The 15,532-nt window shown below is 37.2% G+C and overlaps 1 protein-coding gene across 1 annotated transcript; it reads right to left on the reverse strand.

The window, feature by feature from the left end:
* Positions 1 to 364: 364 nt before the first annotated feature.
* LOC128206379 (versican core protein-like) lies at positions 365 to 10,345 on the reverse strand. The gene is made up of 4 exons (XM_052908778.1): positions 9,905 to 10,345; positions 6,753 to 6,831; positions 5,530 to 5,690; positions 365 to 4,769 (listed from the first exon to the last, which is right to left on the reverse strand). Exons 1-4 carry the CDS (start codon positions 10,271 to 10,273, stop codon positions 4,383 to 4,385), a joined length of 996 nt encoding a protein of 331 aa, XP_052764738.1. The 5' UTR covers positions 10,274 to 10,345; the 3' UTR covers positions 365 to 4,382.
* Between the last annotated feature and the right edge of the window lie 5,187 nt (positions 10,346 to 15,532).

The following is a 15,532-nucleotide window of genomic DNA, read 5'->3' on the forward strand; positions in this document are numbered from 1 at the left end:
AGAAGTGAATCGGGTGGGCACATCATCTCCATGATTCAATTCACGCCCTAAAAGCGCTTATCGTTTAAAGTTTATTTAATTACATATCACCTCAATATATCTTAGCTTGTTGGATCTACATTCAAAGATGTTGATACCCGGGACTTCATAATTCAAGAAAATGAAGATGTCCTGCATGTAATATTAGTTTAAACGTTTATTATTTCCTTTATTGAAATACATGTGTTTATACTTATTACTAGGGCCGCATTTGTATACTCATAATATCAATAGGACATAATAGAACACGGAACAGATTTTTTATTCACCAAAGATGCCAAACAATATATATGTGAACATAATATAACATATATGTGGTGACAAACACATATAAACCATACAAGTACATGCAAAATAAGCATACGTAAGACTCAGTTCACTGAAATACATATCATTTTTCAGCATTTCGTGTATGCGCCTAGTCCGTACGAGTAGTATCCTACAATTTCTAAATGACATTTATTCATAACGCTAGTTATTGACGCCATAGAGATGAGTTCACTCATGTTTTGTAGAAGGCACTTAATCGGAACAATATCAATATCATCTAATTAGTAAAGTTGAGTATAGATATACGTCTTTCTCGTACAAAACTACCTCTTATAATGTATTCTAAATGTATTTATTGGCAATAAACATATTATGGTTACATGCAAAAAGGGCATGCTTGTTTAATACACCGTATCCTTTTCTAGTTTACACATTTAATGTTGGTCTTGTCACAAAAGACAGAGAATTTACACAACATGTTTAAGCAATTAAGCAAGACGGAGTATTTACGCGAAAAAAAAAATGCACACTCGATTTACGCACAAAATTGGTGCTATTAGGCAATGTTTACATTATGTTTGGGCATTCAAACAAGACAGAGTATTTATGCACAAAGCTGGTCCTATGTAACAAGACATTGTATTAGAAGAATATGGTGGTCCAATCTAACAACACAGAGTATTGATGCACAAAGCTGGTCCTATCTAACAAGACATTGTATTAGAAGAATATGGTGGTGCAATTAAACAACACAGAGTATTGATGCACAAAGCTGGTTCTATCTAACAAGACAAAGTATTTATTCACAAAGATAGTCCTATGTAACAAGACAGAGAATTTATGCACAAAGCTGGTCCTATCAAACAAGACATAGTATTTATAGAATATGGCGATGCAATCAAACAATACAGATTGTTTACGAAAAAAGCTGGTCCTATCAAACAAGACAGAGTAGTTGCACACTGAGTTGACGTATTCAAACAATCCACAACATTTACACATTAAGTTGGTTAAATCTAACACGACAGAGCATTGTGCACAAAATTGGTACTATTAAACGAGACAGAGTATGTACACACGATATTGGTGAAATAAAAAAACAACAACATAGTATTTACACAATAGGTTGGTGCAATTACACAAGATACATGAGTACACAAGCACATAGTTTTACTGAAACAGATCTCAAATTTTATTTATGGCTACTTAAGGTGGAACGCGACTATGATTTTTTTTTCGAGTTATTGTCTGAAAATTGTTATACGAATAGAAGAGCATATGCCCAGTTAGGGACTGTTTTTTATATTTTCAATAATCGGAACAGTTTCGAATCTACGAGTCTTCAAAATATGTCACTGACGTCAATTTTGAGACGTCTCTCATATATTTTGCGTTCCAGCTACAATAACCGATATTTTCATCAATTCTTCGTTTACCGCTATGAAATTTCAACATCAAGTGCGTCTTGTGGAAACGTTTACGCACATCTATTTTTCGTTCTCTTGTTTTACGTTATTTATTCTAAATTCGTCTATAACATCATTTTTCGCGGAAAAAACGGCGTCGTGTTTCGCTGAAAAAAGTGCGCCTTTATTTATTTTTGGAAAAAACTGCTCGTTTAATTTTCGATTTTTTTTAAATACATGTATTCAATGTTTTATTACAAATCGCCTGCTGCCAAAAAAGGGTACCTTACCGACTTCGTTTTTGAAAAATGAATGAATTTATATATGTTCTTGATGTTGATATATATCAATTGTATTTGTTTTTGATGGACTATGACATTAATTGTCCAATTGACTGAATGGAATCATTTAGGCATGTCTAATGATAAGTTTTTGAACACTATTGAATACCGTCCCAGATAAATTATTTAAATGATTATGCATCTATAAATATATGTTAACGTTTCTAAATGTATAAATTATGGTGTATGTCACAATCAAGAAGTACGACATAAAAAATACAAACATCAGTATAACTCAAAATACGTACACACATTCTGTAAAATTAGTTCGTTTAATTCGTAATACATGTTATATTACAATCACAGAAAAGAAAAGCAAGTGACATTGTTCGATTGATGTAAGAGATATTGTGCGGACATCAATTTCCAGACTAAATTCCTCTCCTAAGAGGATGAGAGTGGTCGAACAGGTCGTGTGTTTGAGCCTCAACTTAGGTGCACATTATTTTTGCCTCTCAAAATAAACACCCGTGTTGGTTTCTTAACGATAAACTACCTCGAGGGTGATTCATATCAGCCAAGAGCTTTCTTCACGTTCGAACGAAAATAAATTAGTTACATTTAACACGAACCACGTGCTTAACCTTGAAATTACTTGACGTGCTTCTACAACGGTTTGGGGTATGAATATCGAATTATGCAGCGAATCGGATGATCAAGCTGTAATCTTAACCTGAAGCCAAGGGGGTTCTGCCCACATACACCAAACCGTTTTCCTTGTGGGCGAAGGACTAGTGGAATTATAAGTAATTTAATGTTAATACCATGAGTACTATCACAATTCCAAAAATTATTAAGGAGTTAATGTTAAACACAATTCAAATTACAAATAAATCCCCACAAACAAGTATGACCATATATCTGGCAATAATAACATATGTTCAATGGCAATACCATTGGCCGATAGCGGTTTGAAAAATATTATTTGTGTGTTATGCCTTCTTGGTGAGTGAACATGCAGTATAACAAATATTTCTCAAAAAATGTTCTTCGGACAGGAAGGTCGGAAGTAATTGAAATACTCATTTAAAAAACACCGAATTTTGGTTTTGTGACCTTGACCAGGACAAATGGGTTCAGCATGTCGCCTTGTTTAATAATAAAGCGTTGTTTAGTGCATACATGTATCGTTACTAATAATAGTGCATGTTTACGTTCCGCAAGAAAAGAATAATAATATGCCAAGGCGAAAAAAACGTATCCAAGATGAATCTTAAGTTGGTGTATCCCCATTTACAATTATACTACCCCCAACGTCTCGAAACACCTTAAACAACTTATGACATGATTAAGATAATCTCATTAATTTTGTTTTGTGTATACCTTCTGTTATAACTTTTTTGTAAGATCTTTTGGACATTATCCTTATGATAATCACCACGATGAACGATAAACTATTTTTATTAGTTAAAATAATGAAATAAACTACTTATGCTTGTAGTGCTTCAGACCTTAAGAGAATTTGGGGCCTGTTGGTAGGTGTGTGATGTTCGAATAGTCGGGAGTGTTTAATTATGTTGCATTGCATCTGTATTAACTGTAGCCAACTTAATTGAAAGGACTGCAAATAATGTTGTACTTAAACAACAGTTTAAACAATGAAGCATGTCAAAAACGTTTTTTTGCAAAAGCTCGATTTCATTGCGGTATACAAGGCGTTAAACATCGACTTTTAGATACAAAATATTAGACAATCAATTATCTTGGATTTACAATTACAAATCAGTCGTTGCGTCGTTTTTCCAGAATGTTGTAATCCTGCACTCAGTTTTGAATGTAAATTTAAACCATATACCACCTAAAAAATCATTCGCAATTAACAAGCGTATTAACAAAACACTTTTGATACCGTTAAATGTCGTTAACATCATTTGGATCGCAAGGGCTTGAAAGAAAACACAAATAAATATATTCTTAATAAATGTAAACGAAACAATGTACATTACGACAAGTCAACGTGTTTTGAACGGGCAGAAACTTTAACAGACAGGAAAGTAATTTCCAAGTATGGTAACGCTTACACAGAATCTGACAAAGCTAATTTGAAAAGCCCGCTGAACGTTGGAACTCTTAAAGATTAAACGTAGTTTTTGATAGATGTCTATGAGCCGTTTCACTGGCTGAAGGCTGTTATCTTAAGAGTACAACATAATTGATCTGTATTTAATGCACAATGTTTAACACTTTTGTTTAAATTTTCAACTTAAAAGACGAAAATAAGTAAGCTTCTACTGAAATAATAACATAGAAATTTTAAATCAGTTTAACTAAATAGATATATAATATTCATTCAAATAGTATATGACTTTAATATTGTTTAGTCTGTTTAGGATCTACACATGTTCAGTCTATGCCTTTTTTCACATACGTATTTTAAATTCCCGTTGCAATCAATATCATCCCAACCTTCGCTTGTCATGATCAGGCAGTTTTCATTAGTATCCCCTTTAGTTTCGTCTTGAAAGAAATTTTCATATGACCACGTTTCGTTGGTTTCCCATTTCCATGATCCCTCAGATTCTTTATCATTGGCTCCAATCCAATACCAAGGAGAGAACGTACTTTGTATAAAGTCGTTTTCAGTGGAGCTGGTAATTGAAACTAGTTTAGCACCGACCAGTTCACAATTGCTCTTTGCTGCTTCATATTTGACATCCCTGGAGAAGAGTCTGTAGCATGAAGTTTGGAACAGGGTCCAATCAGCCTCACATCTCTAAAATAAAGGTATTGTTTTAATGCATTTTGGCGAATCGATGTAATGTGACGTTCATTAGGCCGGTTTGATATTTAAATGTCCTTACCAGGTTGCTTTTCTCATGCAATCACTAAACCACTAAATGTTTACACAAATACTATTACTTACTATTATATTATTATTATTATTATTATTATTAGTAGTAGTAGTAGTAGTAGTAGTAGTAGTAGTAGTAGTAGTAGTAGTAGTAGTGTAGTAGTAGTAGTAGTAGTAGTAGTAGTAGTAGTAGTAGTAGAAGTAGTAGTAGTAGGTAGTAGTAGTAGTAGTAGTAGTAGTAGCAGCAGCAGCAGCAGCAGCAGCAGTAGCAGTAGTAGTAGTAGCAGCAGCAGCAGCAGTAGCAGCAGCAGCAGCAGTAGTAGTTGTAGTAGTAGTAGTAGTAGTAGTAGTAGTAGTAGTAGTAGTAGTAGCAGTAGTAGTAGTAGTAGTAGTAGTAGCAGTAGTAGTAGTAGTAGTATTACTACTACTATTATATTAGTAACTTACTTTTTGCCTTGCACACAATATTGGTATTTGATTGTGATTCTCTTTTCAAAGTTATTGCAAAAATATGCTCTTTTATTCGAAAACCAAGAATGATGCTATGCGTCATTTTAAGCGCAGTTGTCGATGTTTCAACTCTACATATATATTATTGTAATAAATATAAGTCCGTATCATTACATTGAGAGTCAACCTACCAACTGTTACCCAAGTATTACGAATAACAAATATCTTGTACCTTGCAAGTCACGTCATTTTTTGTCCAATGGCCATCCAAGCCACATTCGATAGTGAGAGACGGGACGTAGTCGTCTTTACAGTCAAGACGAATCCAGCTGCCGATCCTGTTCACATTGCCATGAACGACTATGTCATCCGAAACGTTGAGCGGTCCACATTCTAAAAGGCACATTTGGTCGTTAGATGTTGAATATTTCAGTGTTTCAAATTACAACCAATGTTAGCTACTTGTGTATGTTAGGTTTATGAATTAATTCAATATTTATCTCGGGAATCCCTTCACGAGAATTATTAACTGATTAAAAAACAAGAGTTGTTTGTCAAACATTATGCACCCTAAGCGCCATGTTGTCAGACAAACTTTGGTCTACCGACCTAACGACCAATCAACATACCGACCGGTCGACATATGCAAAGCCAAATACATTAAGTAACTACGTACTGGCCACACAGTAAAATACCTACTGCGAGCAACAAGAAAAAAGTCACATATGTCCTCATACAAACACATACAATGTCATTTTAGCTCTTTTGTTTTGAGGTATTGTCATAACCATGGTGTCGCATATTACCAGTGACAATTCACACATTAACAGCAAGGCAAATAACTCCTTTTTAAAAAGCTTTTTAGTTATGCATCGTTTTTTCGACTGAAAAAAATCAATCAGAACACCTCGGCCAATATCCAACAGTATTGAAAATCTCGAAGATTGCCGGAGATGGCCGAGTTGTTACGATTGTGAAAAAATAGACAAGTGTTTGCGTTTCTTTCCCATACAATTTAAAACTTATACTTTAAACACTATTTCCCAGCATCTTTTAACAATAACAGGTACACCATACACTAGTGCTGTTGAACCAGTTTAGCAAATGTATTCCAAGGCAGCGACAGGAACAGAAGTGTATGTGAAGATATTGATGGTAAATTACTTCGTAAAGTCATTATATAATTGGGCACACTTATGTTGCAACGAACACATGTATAACTTAGATTAAACTATACAGTTAGATCGAACGATTCTATATTAATTATATTGTATCAAAAGATGTTAAGTTGAAGAGAAATGTGGATCAAAGTTAGTGGTCAAAAAAGTGTAGCAATAACAAACGTAAATATATACTGTGAAAACATTGCCTAGTGTATGGGAAGAAATATACACTGTATACAAAACACCCATTTGGCATCACACACCAGGAACACCATTCAATACTAATTTACACCTTTTATTTCGCATGCTCCTGTATCCTTGTCGCATCTCTGTCCCAAACTGCACGTTTTTGATCCACAGGGTATGGTGGCCTGAATAAAAATAAATATATGTGGACACTTTTGTAAAAATACGTTTTTAGTTTAAAGCTAACCCATCCTAACATTTACTAAAGTACTGTGCTGCAATACGAATATTACTGATAATACCAATGTGTTAGTTGGGCCCCGCAAACAGGTGAGCTATAGTCATCAGCCTGGTTGTATGTCCGTCAGTAAGTTTAGAATTGGAAAAATACGCAGCAACTATGAAAGATACATGTGTCGTGAGCGATGTAAAACTTCAGTAAGATACAAAGCGTTGTACACAACGATATCAAGTTAATGTAAGTTTTTGAGAATTTACTTTTCTTTTTTCTTGCAATTGTATCATCGGTTGTCTAGTTCCTTTAAGAACCATTGTTCTGTACACTTCTGTTCCAAAATAGCCTCCATTGTCTTAAAGTGTTATAGCAAACTTAATACATTCCATTTTAATCAGAAGTGAATGAATAATTGATTCCTTAAATTTTCTCACTTCTTTATTCATTATGGTATGTTTGAAGTTTGGTTTGTACTTATACAAGCATAGTTTTGCCATAATGGCGTTTGCTGAAAAGCGGTGAACTGACCTAATGACCGCTCGGCTGCCCAACACAAAAGTTTTAAGAAACGCATTTCGTTTCTAACGTAGTAAGACAGCAACTATAGTATATTTACTTTTTGGTTTGTAGGGCACGCTATTATTTGAGAGAACGGAACTTTGCAACTACAAAGCTGTCAAGATGCAAGTAGACATCAGAAAAAGAATGTTTCATTTTAATTTCTTTTAAATTGACGCCGCCAGTCTGTTAAGTTGCTTATTTCACGCCGCCAGTCGGTTTAGTTGCTAGCTTCACGCCTCCAATCTGTTTCGCTGCTAACTTCACGCCATCAGTCTGTTTAGGTGCTAACTTCACGCCGTTAGTCTGTTAAATTGCTTACCTCACGCCGCCAGTCTGTTTAGTTGCTAACGTCACGCCGCCAGTCTGTTTAATTGCTAACGTCACACCGCCAGTCGATTTAGTTGCTAGCTTCACGCCGCCAGTCTGTTTAGTTGCTAACGTCACGCCGTCAGTCTGTTGAGTTGCCAACTTCACGCCGCCAGTCTGTTTAGTTGCAAACTTCACGCCGTTAGTCTGTTTAGTTGCTAACGTCACGCCGCCAGTCTGTTTAGTTGCTAGCTTCCCGCCGCCAGTCTGTTTAGTTGCTAACGTCACGCCGCCAGTCTGTTTAGTTGCAAACTTCACGCCGTTAGTCTGTTTAGTTGCCAACTTTACGCCGCCAGTCTGTTTAGTTGCAAACTTCACGCCGTTAGTCTGTTTAGTTGCAAACTTCACGCCGCCAGTCTGTTTAGTTGCAAACTTCACGCCGTTAGTCTGTTTAGTTGCAAACTTCACGCCGCCAGTCCGTTGAGTTGCCAACTTCACGCCGCCAGTCTGTTTAGTTGCAAACTTCACGCCGTTAGTCTGTTTAGCTGCAAACTTCACGCCGTTAGTTTGTTTAATTGCCAACTTCACGCCGCCAGTCTGTTTAGTTGCTAACGTCACGCCGCCAGTCTGATTAGTTGCAAACTTCACGCCGCCAGTCTGTTTAGTTGCTAACGTCACGCCGCCAGTCTGTTTAGTTGCAAACTTCACGGCGTTAGTCTGTTTAGTTGCCAACTTCACGCCGCCAGTCTGTTTAGTTGCAAACTTCACGCCGTTAGTCTGTTTAGTTGCAAACTTCACGCCGCCAGTCTGTTTAGTTGCAAACTATACGCCGTTAGTCTGTTTAGTTGCAAACTTCACGCCGCCAGTCCGTTGAGTTGCCAACTTCACGCCGCCAGTCTGTTTAGTTGCAAACTTCACGCCGTTAGTCGGTTTAGTTGCAAACTTCACGCCGTTAGTTTGTTTAATTGCCAACTTCACGCCGCCAGTCTGTTTAGTTGCTAGCTTCACGCCGCCAGTCTGTTTAGTTGCTAACGTCACGCCGTCAGTCTGTTGAGTTGCCAACTTCACGCCGTCAGACTGTTTAGTTGCAAACTTCACGCCGTTAGTTTGTTTAATTGCTAACTTCACGCCGCCAGTCCGTTGAGTTGCCAACTTCACGCCGCCAGTCTGTTGAGTTGCCAACTTCACGCCGCCAGTCTGTTTAGTTGCAAACTTCACGCCGTTAGTTTGTTTAATTGCCAACTTCATGCCGCCAGTCTGTTTAGTTGCAAACTTCACGCCGCCAGTCTGTTTAGCTGCTAACGTCACGCCGTCAGTCTGTTGAGTTGCCAACTTCATGCCGCCAGTCTGTTTAGTTGCAAACTTCACGCCGTTAGTTTGTTTAATTGCCAACTTCACGACGCCAGTCTGTTTAGTTGCTAACTTCACGCCGCCAGTCTGTTTAGTTGCTAACGTCACGCCGTCAGTCTGTTGAGTTGCCAACTTCACGCCGCCAGTCTGTTTAGTTGCAAACTTCACGCCGTTAGTTTGTTTAATTGCCAACTTCACGCCGCCAGTCTGTTTAGTTGCTAGCTTCACGCCGTTAGTTTGTTTAGTTGCTAACTTCACGCCGCCAGTCTGTTTAGTTGCTAGCTTCACGCCGTTAGTTTGTTTAGTTGCTAACTTCACGCCGCCAGTCTGTTTAGTTGCTAGCTTCACGCCGTTAGTTTGTTTAGTTGCTAACTTCACGCCGCCAGTCTGTTTAGTTGCTAGCTTCATGCCGTTAGTTTGTTTAGTTGCTAGCTTCACGCCGCCAGTCTGTTTAGTTGCTAACGTCACGCCGCCAGTCTGTTTAGTTGCTAACTTCACGCCGCCAGTCTGTTTAGTTGCTAACGTCACGCCGCCAGTCTGTTTAGTTGCTAACTTCACGCCGCCAGTCTGTTTAGTTGCTAACTTCATGCCGCCAGTCTGTTTAGTTGCTAGCTTCACGCCTCCAGTCTGTTTAGTTGCTAGCTTCACGCCACCAGTCTGTTTAGTTGCTAACTTCACGCCGCCAGTCGGCATGTTGGTGTGTTAATAAAGAACGAATATGATACAAGCATATCAATCGACCTAAATGAAAATTTTATACCTCATGCACAGTAATAATAACTTTCTTATAATCCAAAGGGACTTACCAAAAGTTCCTGCTTTGCCCAATATACAACCCCGTTTTCTTCAAATGGTTCACTGGTAGATACATCAGTCAAATTCCCAAGAATGTCCAGCTCACAGAGTTTGTAAAGATTGTAATAGTTAAAGGCCCGACAGGCCACCCTTGCTGTACACTCTTCCCAACACTTTTCCAGGCTGATCTGGGTAAAGAACGCTGTCGGTACGGTTACGTTATATTTCGTACTGAACTGCAGTTCCGATGTTCGAAAACCAGTTGTCGCTATGGTTGAACTAAATGAAATAAATATCGCCAATAATTGCAGCCCTCTCCGTCTGTTTGCAATTCCGCCAAATTTAAAATGATCCTCCATTTTTCCTTTGAATTCGGACATAAGTAACGCAAAGTCAACGACAAAACACGAAGTTTCGGTCAATTTTCAAAAAGAAACGAAAAGAGGGATCGAATGAGAGGCTATTCCATTGCCTTTAACTGCGCAACTGAAATATGTTCGTTTGTTTCAGTATCTTTGGTGATATTAATTATTAATCTAATTATGAATTGCAAACACGCATTGTTCGCGCTTTAAATGCAATATCAATATATTGTTTTCATGTGAATTCAGATTATTGTCTGTATCATTTTGAAACGCATTGTTGAAAGTTTGTTCAGGCCTGAAACAGTTGTTTAAATATGCTATTCTTCAACGCAAATACAAAGGACCTGTCACAAGTCGTTATATAATACACAAAAAGACTAATAATTTATTTTGTGAACTCGTCGAAAAAGGAGAGTACTATATGGCGACTCGTGACAGATCCTATATAAAATTAATTTAGGGATGCAAACGAATATTCGAATATTCGATCGAACGTTTGGTATTCGAATATCAAAACCGTTATTCGAATATTCGATGTTTTTGTTGAATTAATAAATTTATAAACTTTTTGCCTACAACTGTGTTCTTCGTCTGTCGTGTTTTTACAACGATTGGCCCCTATTGCCAGAGGTGTGATGACACTATACACGCGTCATATCTTATATATCGTTGGAAATATAAACAGTCCCCGTTTAAGGATATTTGTCCTGTATTGTTGTACAATACATAAGTCAAAATCGACGTTTAGCCATGGTGTCGTTTTCTATAAATATATTTCGTAAACATCTATCCCAGAACGAGGCTGCCAGTCCCAGGTTGGCGCAAATCGTCATTTAACCGGGAGAATACGAAATTTCCCGAACTTATTTTGCATTGTTTACAAATATTAACGCAGTGGAATTGATACAATTCGCTTTTGTTTAAAATATATCGCTTTTTCTTGGGATATATTCTGAAAATGGGGGAAATTCAGAGGCTAATTTGTGGAACAATAAGTGTCCGTCGCATGTACTGGATACGACAAAGAAGGGTCACAGGGCCCCTGCTGTTACGTTAGTGAATAATAGTTTACTACAATTCTTAAACGTTCATTTTGATATTCGAATATTCGATCGAAAGAATTACCGAATATTCGAATATCAATTTTGCCATTCGTTTGCATCCCTAATTTTTTCAAGTAGGCATAAAGTATATCACTCCGCATATTTGTAAACATTTTAATTGGAAAAGGTAATAGCCTAATTTTCAGCATTCCAGCAAGACACATGTTTATTTCTCTTTTGTTTCATTATAGCAAAAACGTTTGCATAAAGTAGTTCATTAACCAACTTCTTAGAGGCAAACGGTGGTAGTCATCTTGATTTTACAGGCGATTGATATTAAATATAATTAAACAGAAAATGAGCATATAACAAATGCTGATACAAATTCTTTAATTAAACATTGTTAAAATGTAGTGTTTATGTCGTATTTTTCTGGATATTATCTTAGTATGTATTATACTATTAAACGGAATCGAAATGTTCGAACGTACGTATATTATGTTAGAAGTTATTGCGGGTACAACCTTTCTATAGTGAAGCGCGAAAAATGGCAACGTTTTGTGTTATTCAACCCATCAGTAGCGCAGGGGAACCAGGTAGGTATGTTTTGCTATTTTTACCTAAAAATAATTGATAATAAGGGTCTGACATTCGCCATCATGTAATACACAATTCTATTCAAGTCGTCAATGACATATGTTAGTAAGCTTACTTACTAACATAATTCCTAAACTCCTTGAATAAAATTGTGTGTTATATGTCGGCTCGTGACAGATCCTATATGTCTATATATCGATGTTCATCTTCCTTTTTTTATAAAGTTATCAAAATCCTCTTCACAAACGTGCGATACATCAGGAAATTGCAAAACATGATTATTTTTTTGTCAGTCCGATTATTCTTGAGTTGTTAAAACTTTTCTGTAAGCGTTACAGTTAACATCATTATTTCGACCGAGAATAAAACAATTAAACTTTAAAAGTTAATTTATTTTAATAGCTTTTGGATCAATGTTATTAACGTCATGTTTAATTCTATAAAATGTATCAGATTGCTTCGAATTAAAACGGCGGAGCAAGAACTCATTAATCTGTTTTGTTCCCATTTTGTCTATTTTCCTGATCAATGAACGCTAAATTCAACTTTCTCACCCAATAGTATGCTTAATGAGAGTAAGCTACCTAGAAACGGACTAAACAAACAATTTCATAAGATTTAAAAAAGGAAATTTATTCTGCAGAACCATGGTGGTTCCATCCTCTTCGCCTTTCAATGGTTGTTCATTCGATCTCGCCCCTGCTAATAGTGGTTTATTCTTCTTCCTTCAGTCCAATCAATAATTTTTCTAACCTTTTCCCCCTTCACGTGGTTGTTCAATCACTCTTGTCCATTCTATAGTGTTTAATTACCTACTCCCTTCCTATTGATGGTTTCATCCCGCCCCCCTTCAATGGTGTTTCCTTCCCTCTTCCTCTTCTTATTCCTGATTCCTCTTTCCTTTCCCTTCCAATTGGTGGTCCCCCCCTCTTCCCCTTCATATTGGTGGTTCATTCCATCTTCCCCGTCCAGTTGGTTGTTCCTCTCTCCTTCCCCTTCAAAGTGGTAGTTCCTCCCCTCTTCTCCTTCATATTGGTGGTTCATTCCAAATTCCCCTTCCAATTGGTGGTTCCTTCTCTCTTCCCCTTCGAATTGGTGGTTCTTTCGAGCTTCCTCTTCCAATTGGTGGTTCCTCCCTTTTCCAATTGGTGGTCCCTCCCTCTTACATTGGTGGTTCATTCCCTGTTCCCCTTCCAATTGGTGGTTCCTTGCCGATCCAAAATTCCATGGTGGTTTCTTTTCATTCTTCATTGCATTGGTTGTTTCTCTGTCTCCAATTTCCAATTGGTGGGTTTTCCCGCTCCCACTTCCAATGGCGGTTATATCCATCTTATCCATCAAATTGGTGATTCATTCCCGCATCCCCTTCCAATCGGTGGTTCCTTCCCTTCCCCCTACCATGGTGGTTCCTTCCATCTTTTTATGGTTGTTCCTTCCTTTTCCCCCTTCTAATCGCGGTTCCTTCCATCTGTCCTCTCCCATGGTTGTTCCTCCCTCACACCCGCCTTCTAATAATGGTTCATTCCCTCTATCCCTGCCCACCGTCGTTGCTTTCCTCTTCCACTTCTAAAGGTGGTTCCTTCTCTCTCCCCCCTTTTCATTGTGATTCCTTCTCTTCTCCATTCCCACGATGGTTCCTTTCCGCTCCCCCTTCCCACGGTGGTCCTTCCTTCTCCCCCTTCTAATCGCGGTTCATTCCATCTGTCCCGTCCCATGGTTGTCCCTGCCTTCTCCTTCTTCTAATGGTGGTTCCCCCTCACCCTGCTCACCGTGGTTGCTTTCCTCTTCTACTTCTAGAGGCGGTTCCTTCTCTCGTCCCTTTCCATTGTGATTCCTTCCCTTACCCCCTTCCCACGGTGGTTGCCCCCCCCCCTCTCTTCCCACTTCGATTGGTAGTTCTTTTTATCTCCTCCTTCCAATAGCGGTTCCTTCCCTCTCATACACAATGCACGAATTGCAATGCGCGTATGATGGTATTATCATGTATGAGTGTAGGCCGTTGCCTTGGTGTAGATATAGTACAGACAATCAATATAAAATGTGAAACCATGATATTGCATTGCAAATGAATAATGTCCTGAACATTGTCTGCATTAAATAAGTGATTAAACAAGTTGATCCCAGATATAACAGCATGAAATTATAATTCTCTAAAAGTCTCTTAAATCATTAATAAAATATTCAAATATGTATTGCGCAATGTTGTGAATGTGAACGTTTCGCTGCCGACAAACATCAGAAGAATAAATGTTCGTTAATCATTGCCTTTGTCAATCAGGTTTGTAAATGGGAACGGATCATTTTTCTAGGGAAAAGTCATACAAAATTTAATTGGTTTTCGATCTCAATTATGATAAATTTTCGAATCAGACTTTTTTTATCTTATTGTTATTCCCTCAGCAATTAATCTTGACATATAAAAACGGTTGATTTGCATTTTGTTGAAAACTATATTGTATTGTTTTATTAGAGTCGAGTAGTACATTATTTCATAAAATTTTGAACAAATCGATAGTTGGAACATGCAGGTCAGTTTGTGGCTTTTCTGTTCGACCTCTAGAAATGTCTACCGCATTACGATTGGATCACAACTTAACTATCTCGAAATGCTTAAGGAAAAATGGAAGAAAATACAATTCAAAATCACATTTAAATAATCTGATGATAATTTTGGAAATTTAAAACATAGTCCCACCCAACTTCTAATGTTGTCCAATTAACATGTATAGACCCCATAGGTGAAGGAGGCATGTTTTAAATAGGCGTGATTTGGGCAACACGAGGTTTCTGTAAGCGGGGTTAACAGCTTTAAATTTGATACCCAGCCCTAAAATCACAACAATACTTAAGTAAAATAATAATATCAATCTCAACTCCTTTAAGCATATCATTAAAGTTATTTAAAACTATGCGTTTTTTTACTCTTTTAAAAGCTTACTTTTTTCATAAAATATGTTGACAAAGACCTTTTGTCCATGTTCCAAAGAAACTTTATTCTAGAACTAAAACCGTATTTGAGTAATTGCTTAAAGACATTGAGTTGTACTCAATGACTTTTCTTGCTGTAGTATTATTTTTCTTTGGAATCATTACCAAAGATTTTAATCAACATATTCTATATGAGTAAAAGGAGTGCTCTTTTAAAAAAAGTAAAAACCATACGATTTAACCGTCTCCTATTTGTTTAAGAACATAAACGCGTCTTTCCCGGGCAGGCAGTTACAGCTTATTTATTACAAAGGCAGAATAACTTAACGATGAGATTGTTTTATCTACTCGCAGTAAAAAAAAATAAGGTCAATATCAGATTTCAGTTTGTTATACGGCATTCTTATCTAGTTTACGAACTATAATGTTGGTGTTGCCACACAAGACAGAGAATATACACAATAAGTAGGCTCATTCAAACAAGACGAACCAAGAAGGTTTATTAATTATCGAGTCGAATCAATCACGGTAATGCTGAACAATTGTCATCGAATACATGTCATAGACGTGATTTATTTCCGTAGTAGCATTTTTACATGTACATATAATATATCATTGTTCTTTGCAAACATTTATCTTAAAATAAGTGCATGCTTTCGATTCCTACGTCAACGGTAATATGCCAAAGACTGGAGCAGTTCAACCG

Source organism: Mya arenaria, chromosome 10 (genome assembly GCF_026914265.1).
Source record: "Mya arenaria isolate MELC-2E11 chromosome 10, ASM2691426v1".
Classification (NCBI taxonomy): Eukaryota; Metazoa; Mollusca; class Bivalvia; order Myida; family Myidae; genus Mya; species Mya arenaria.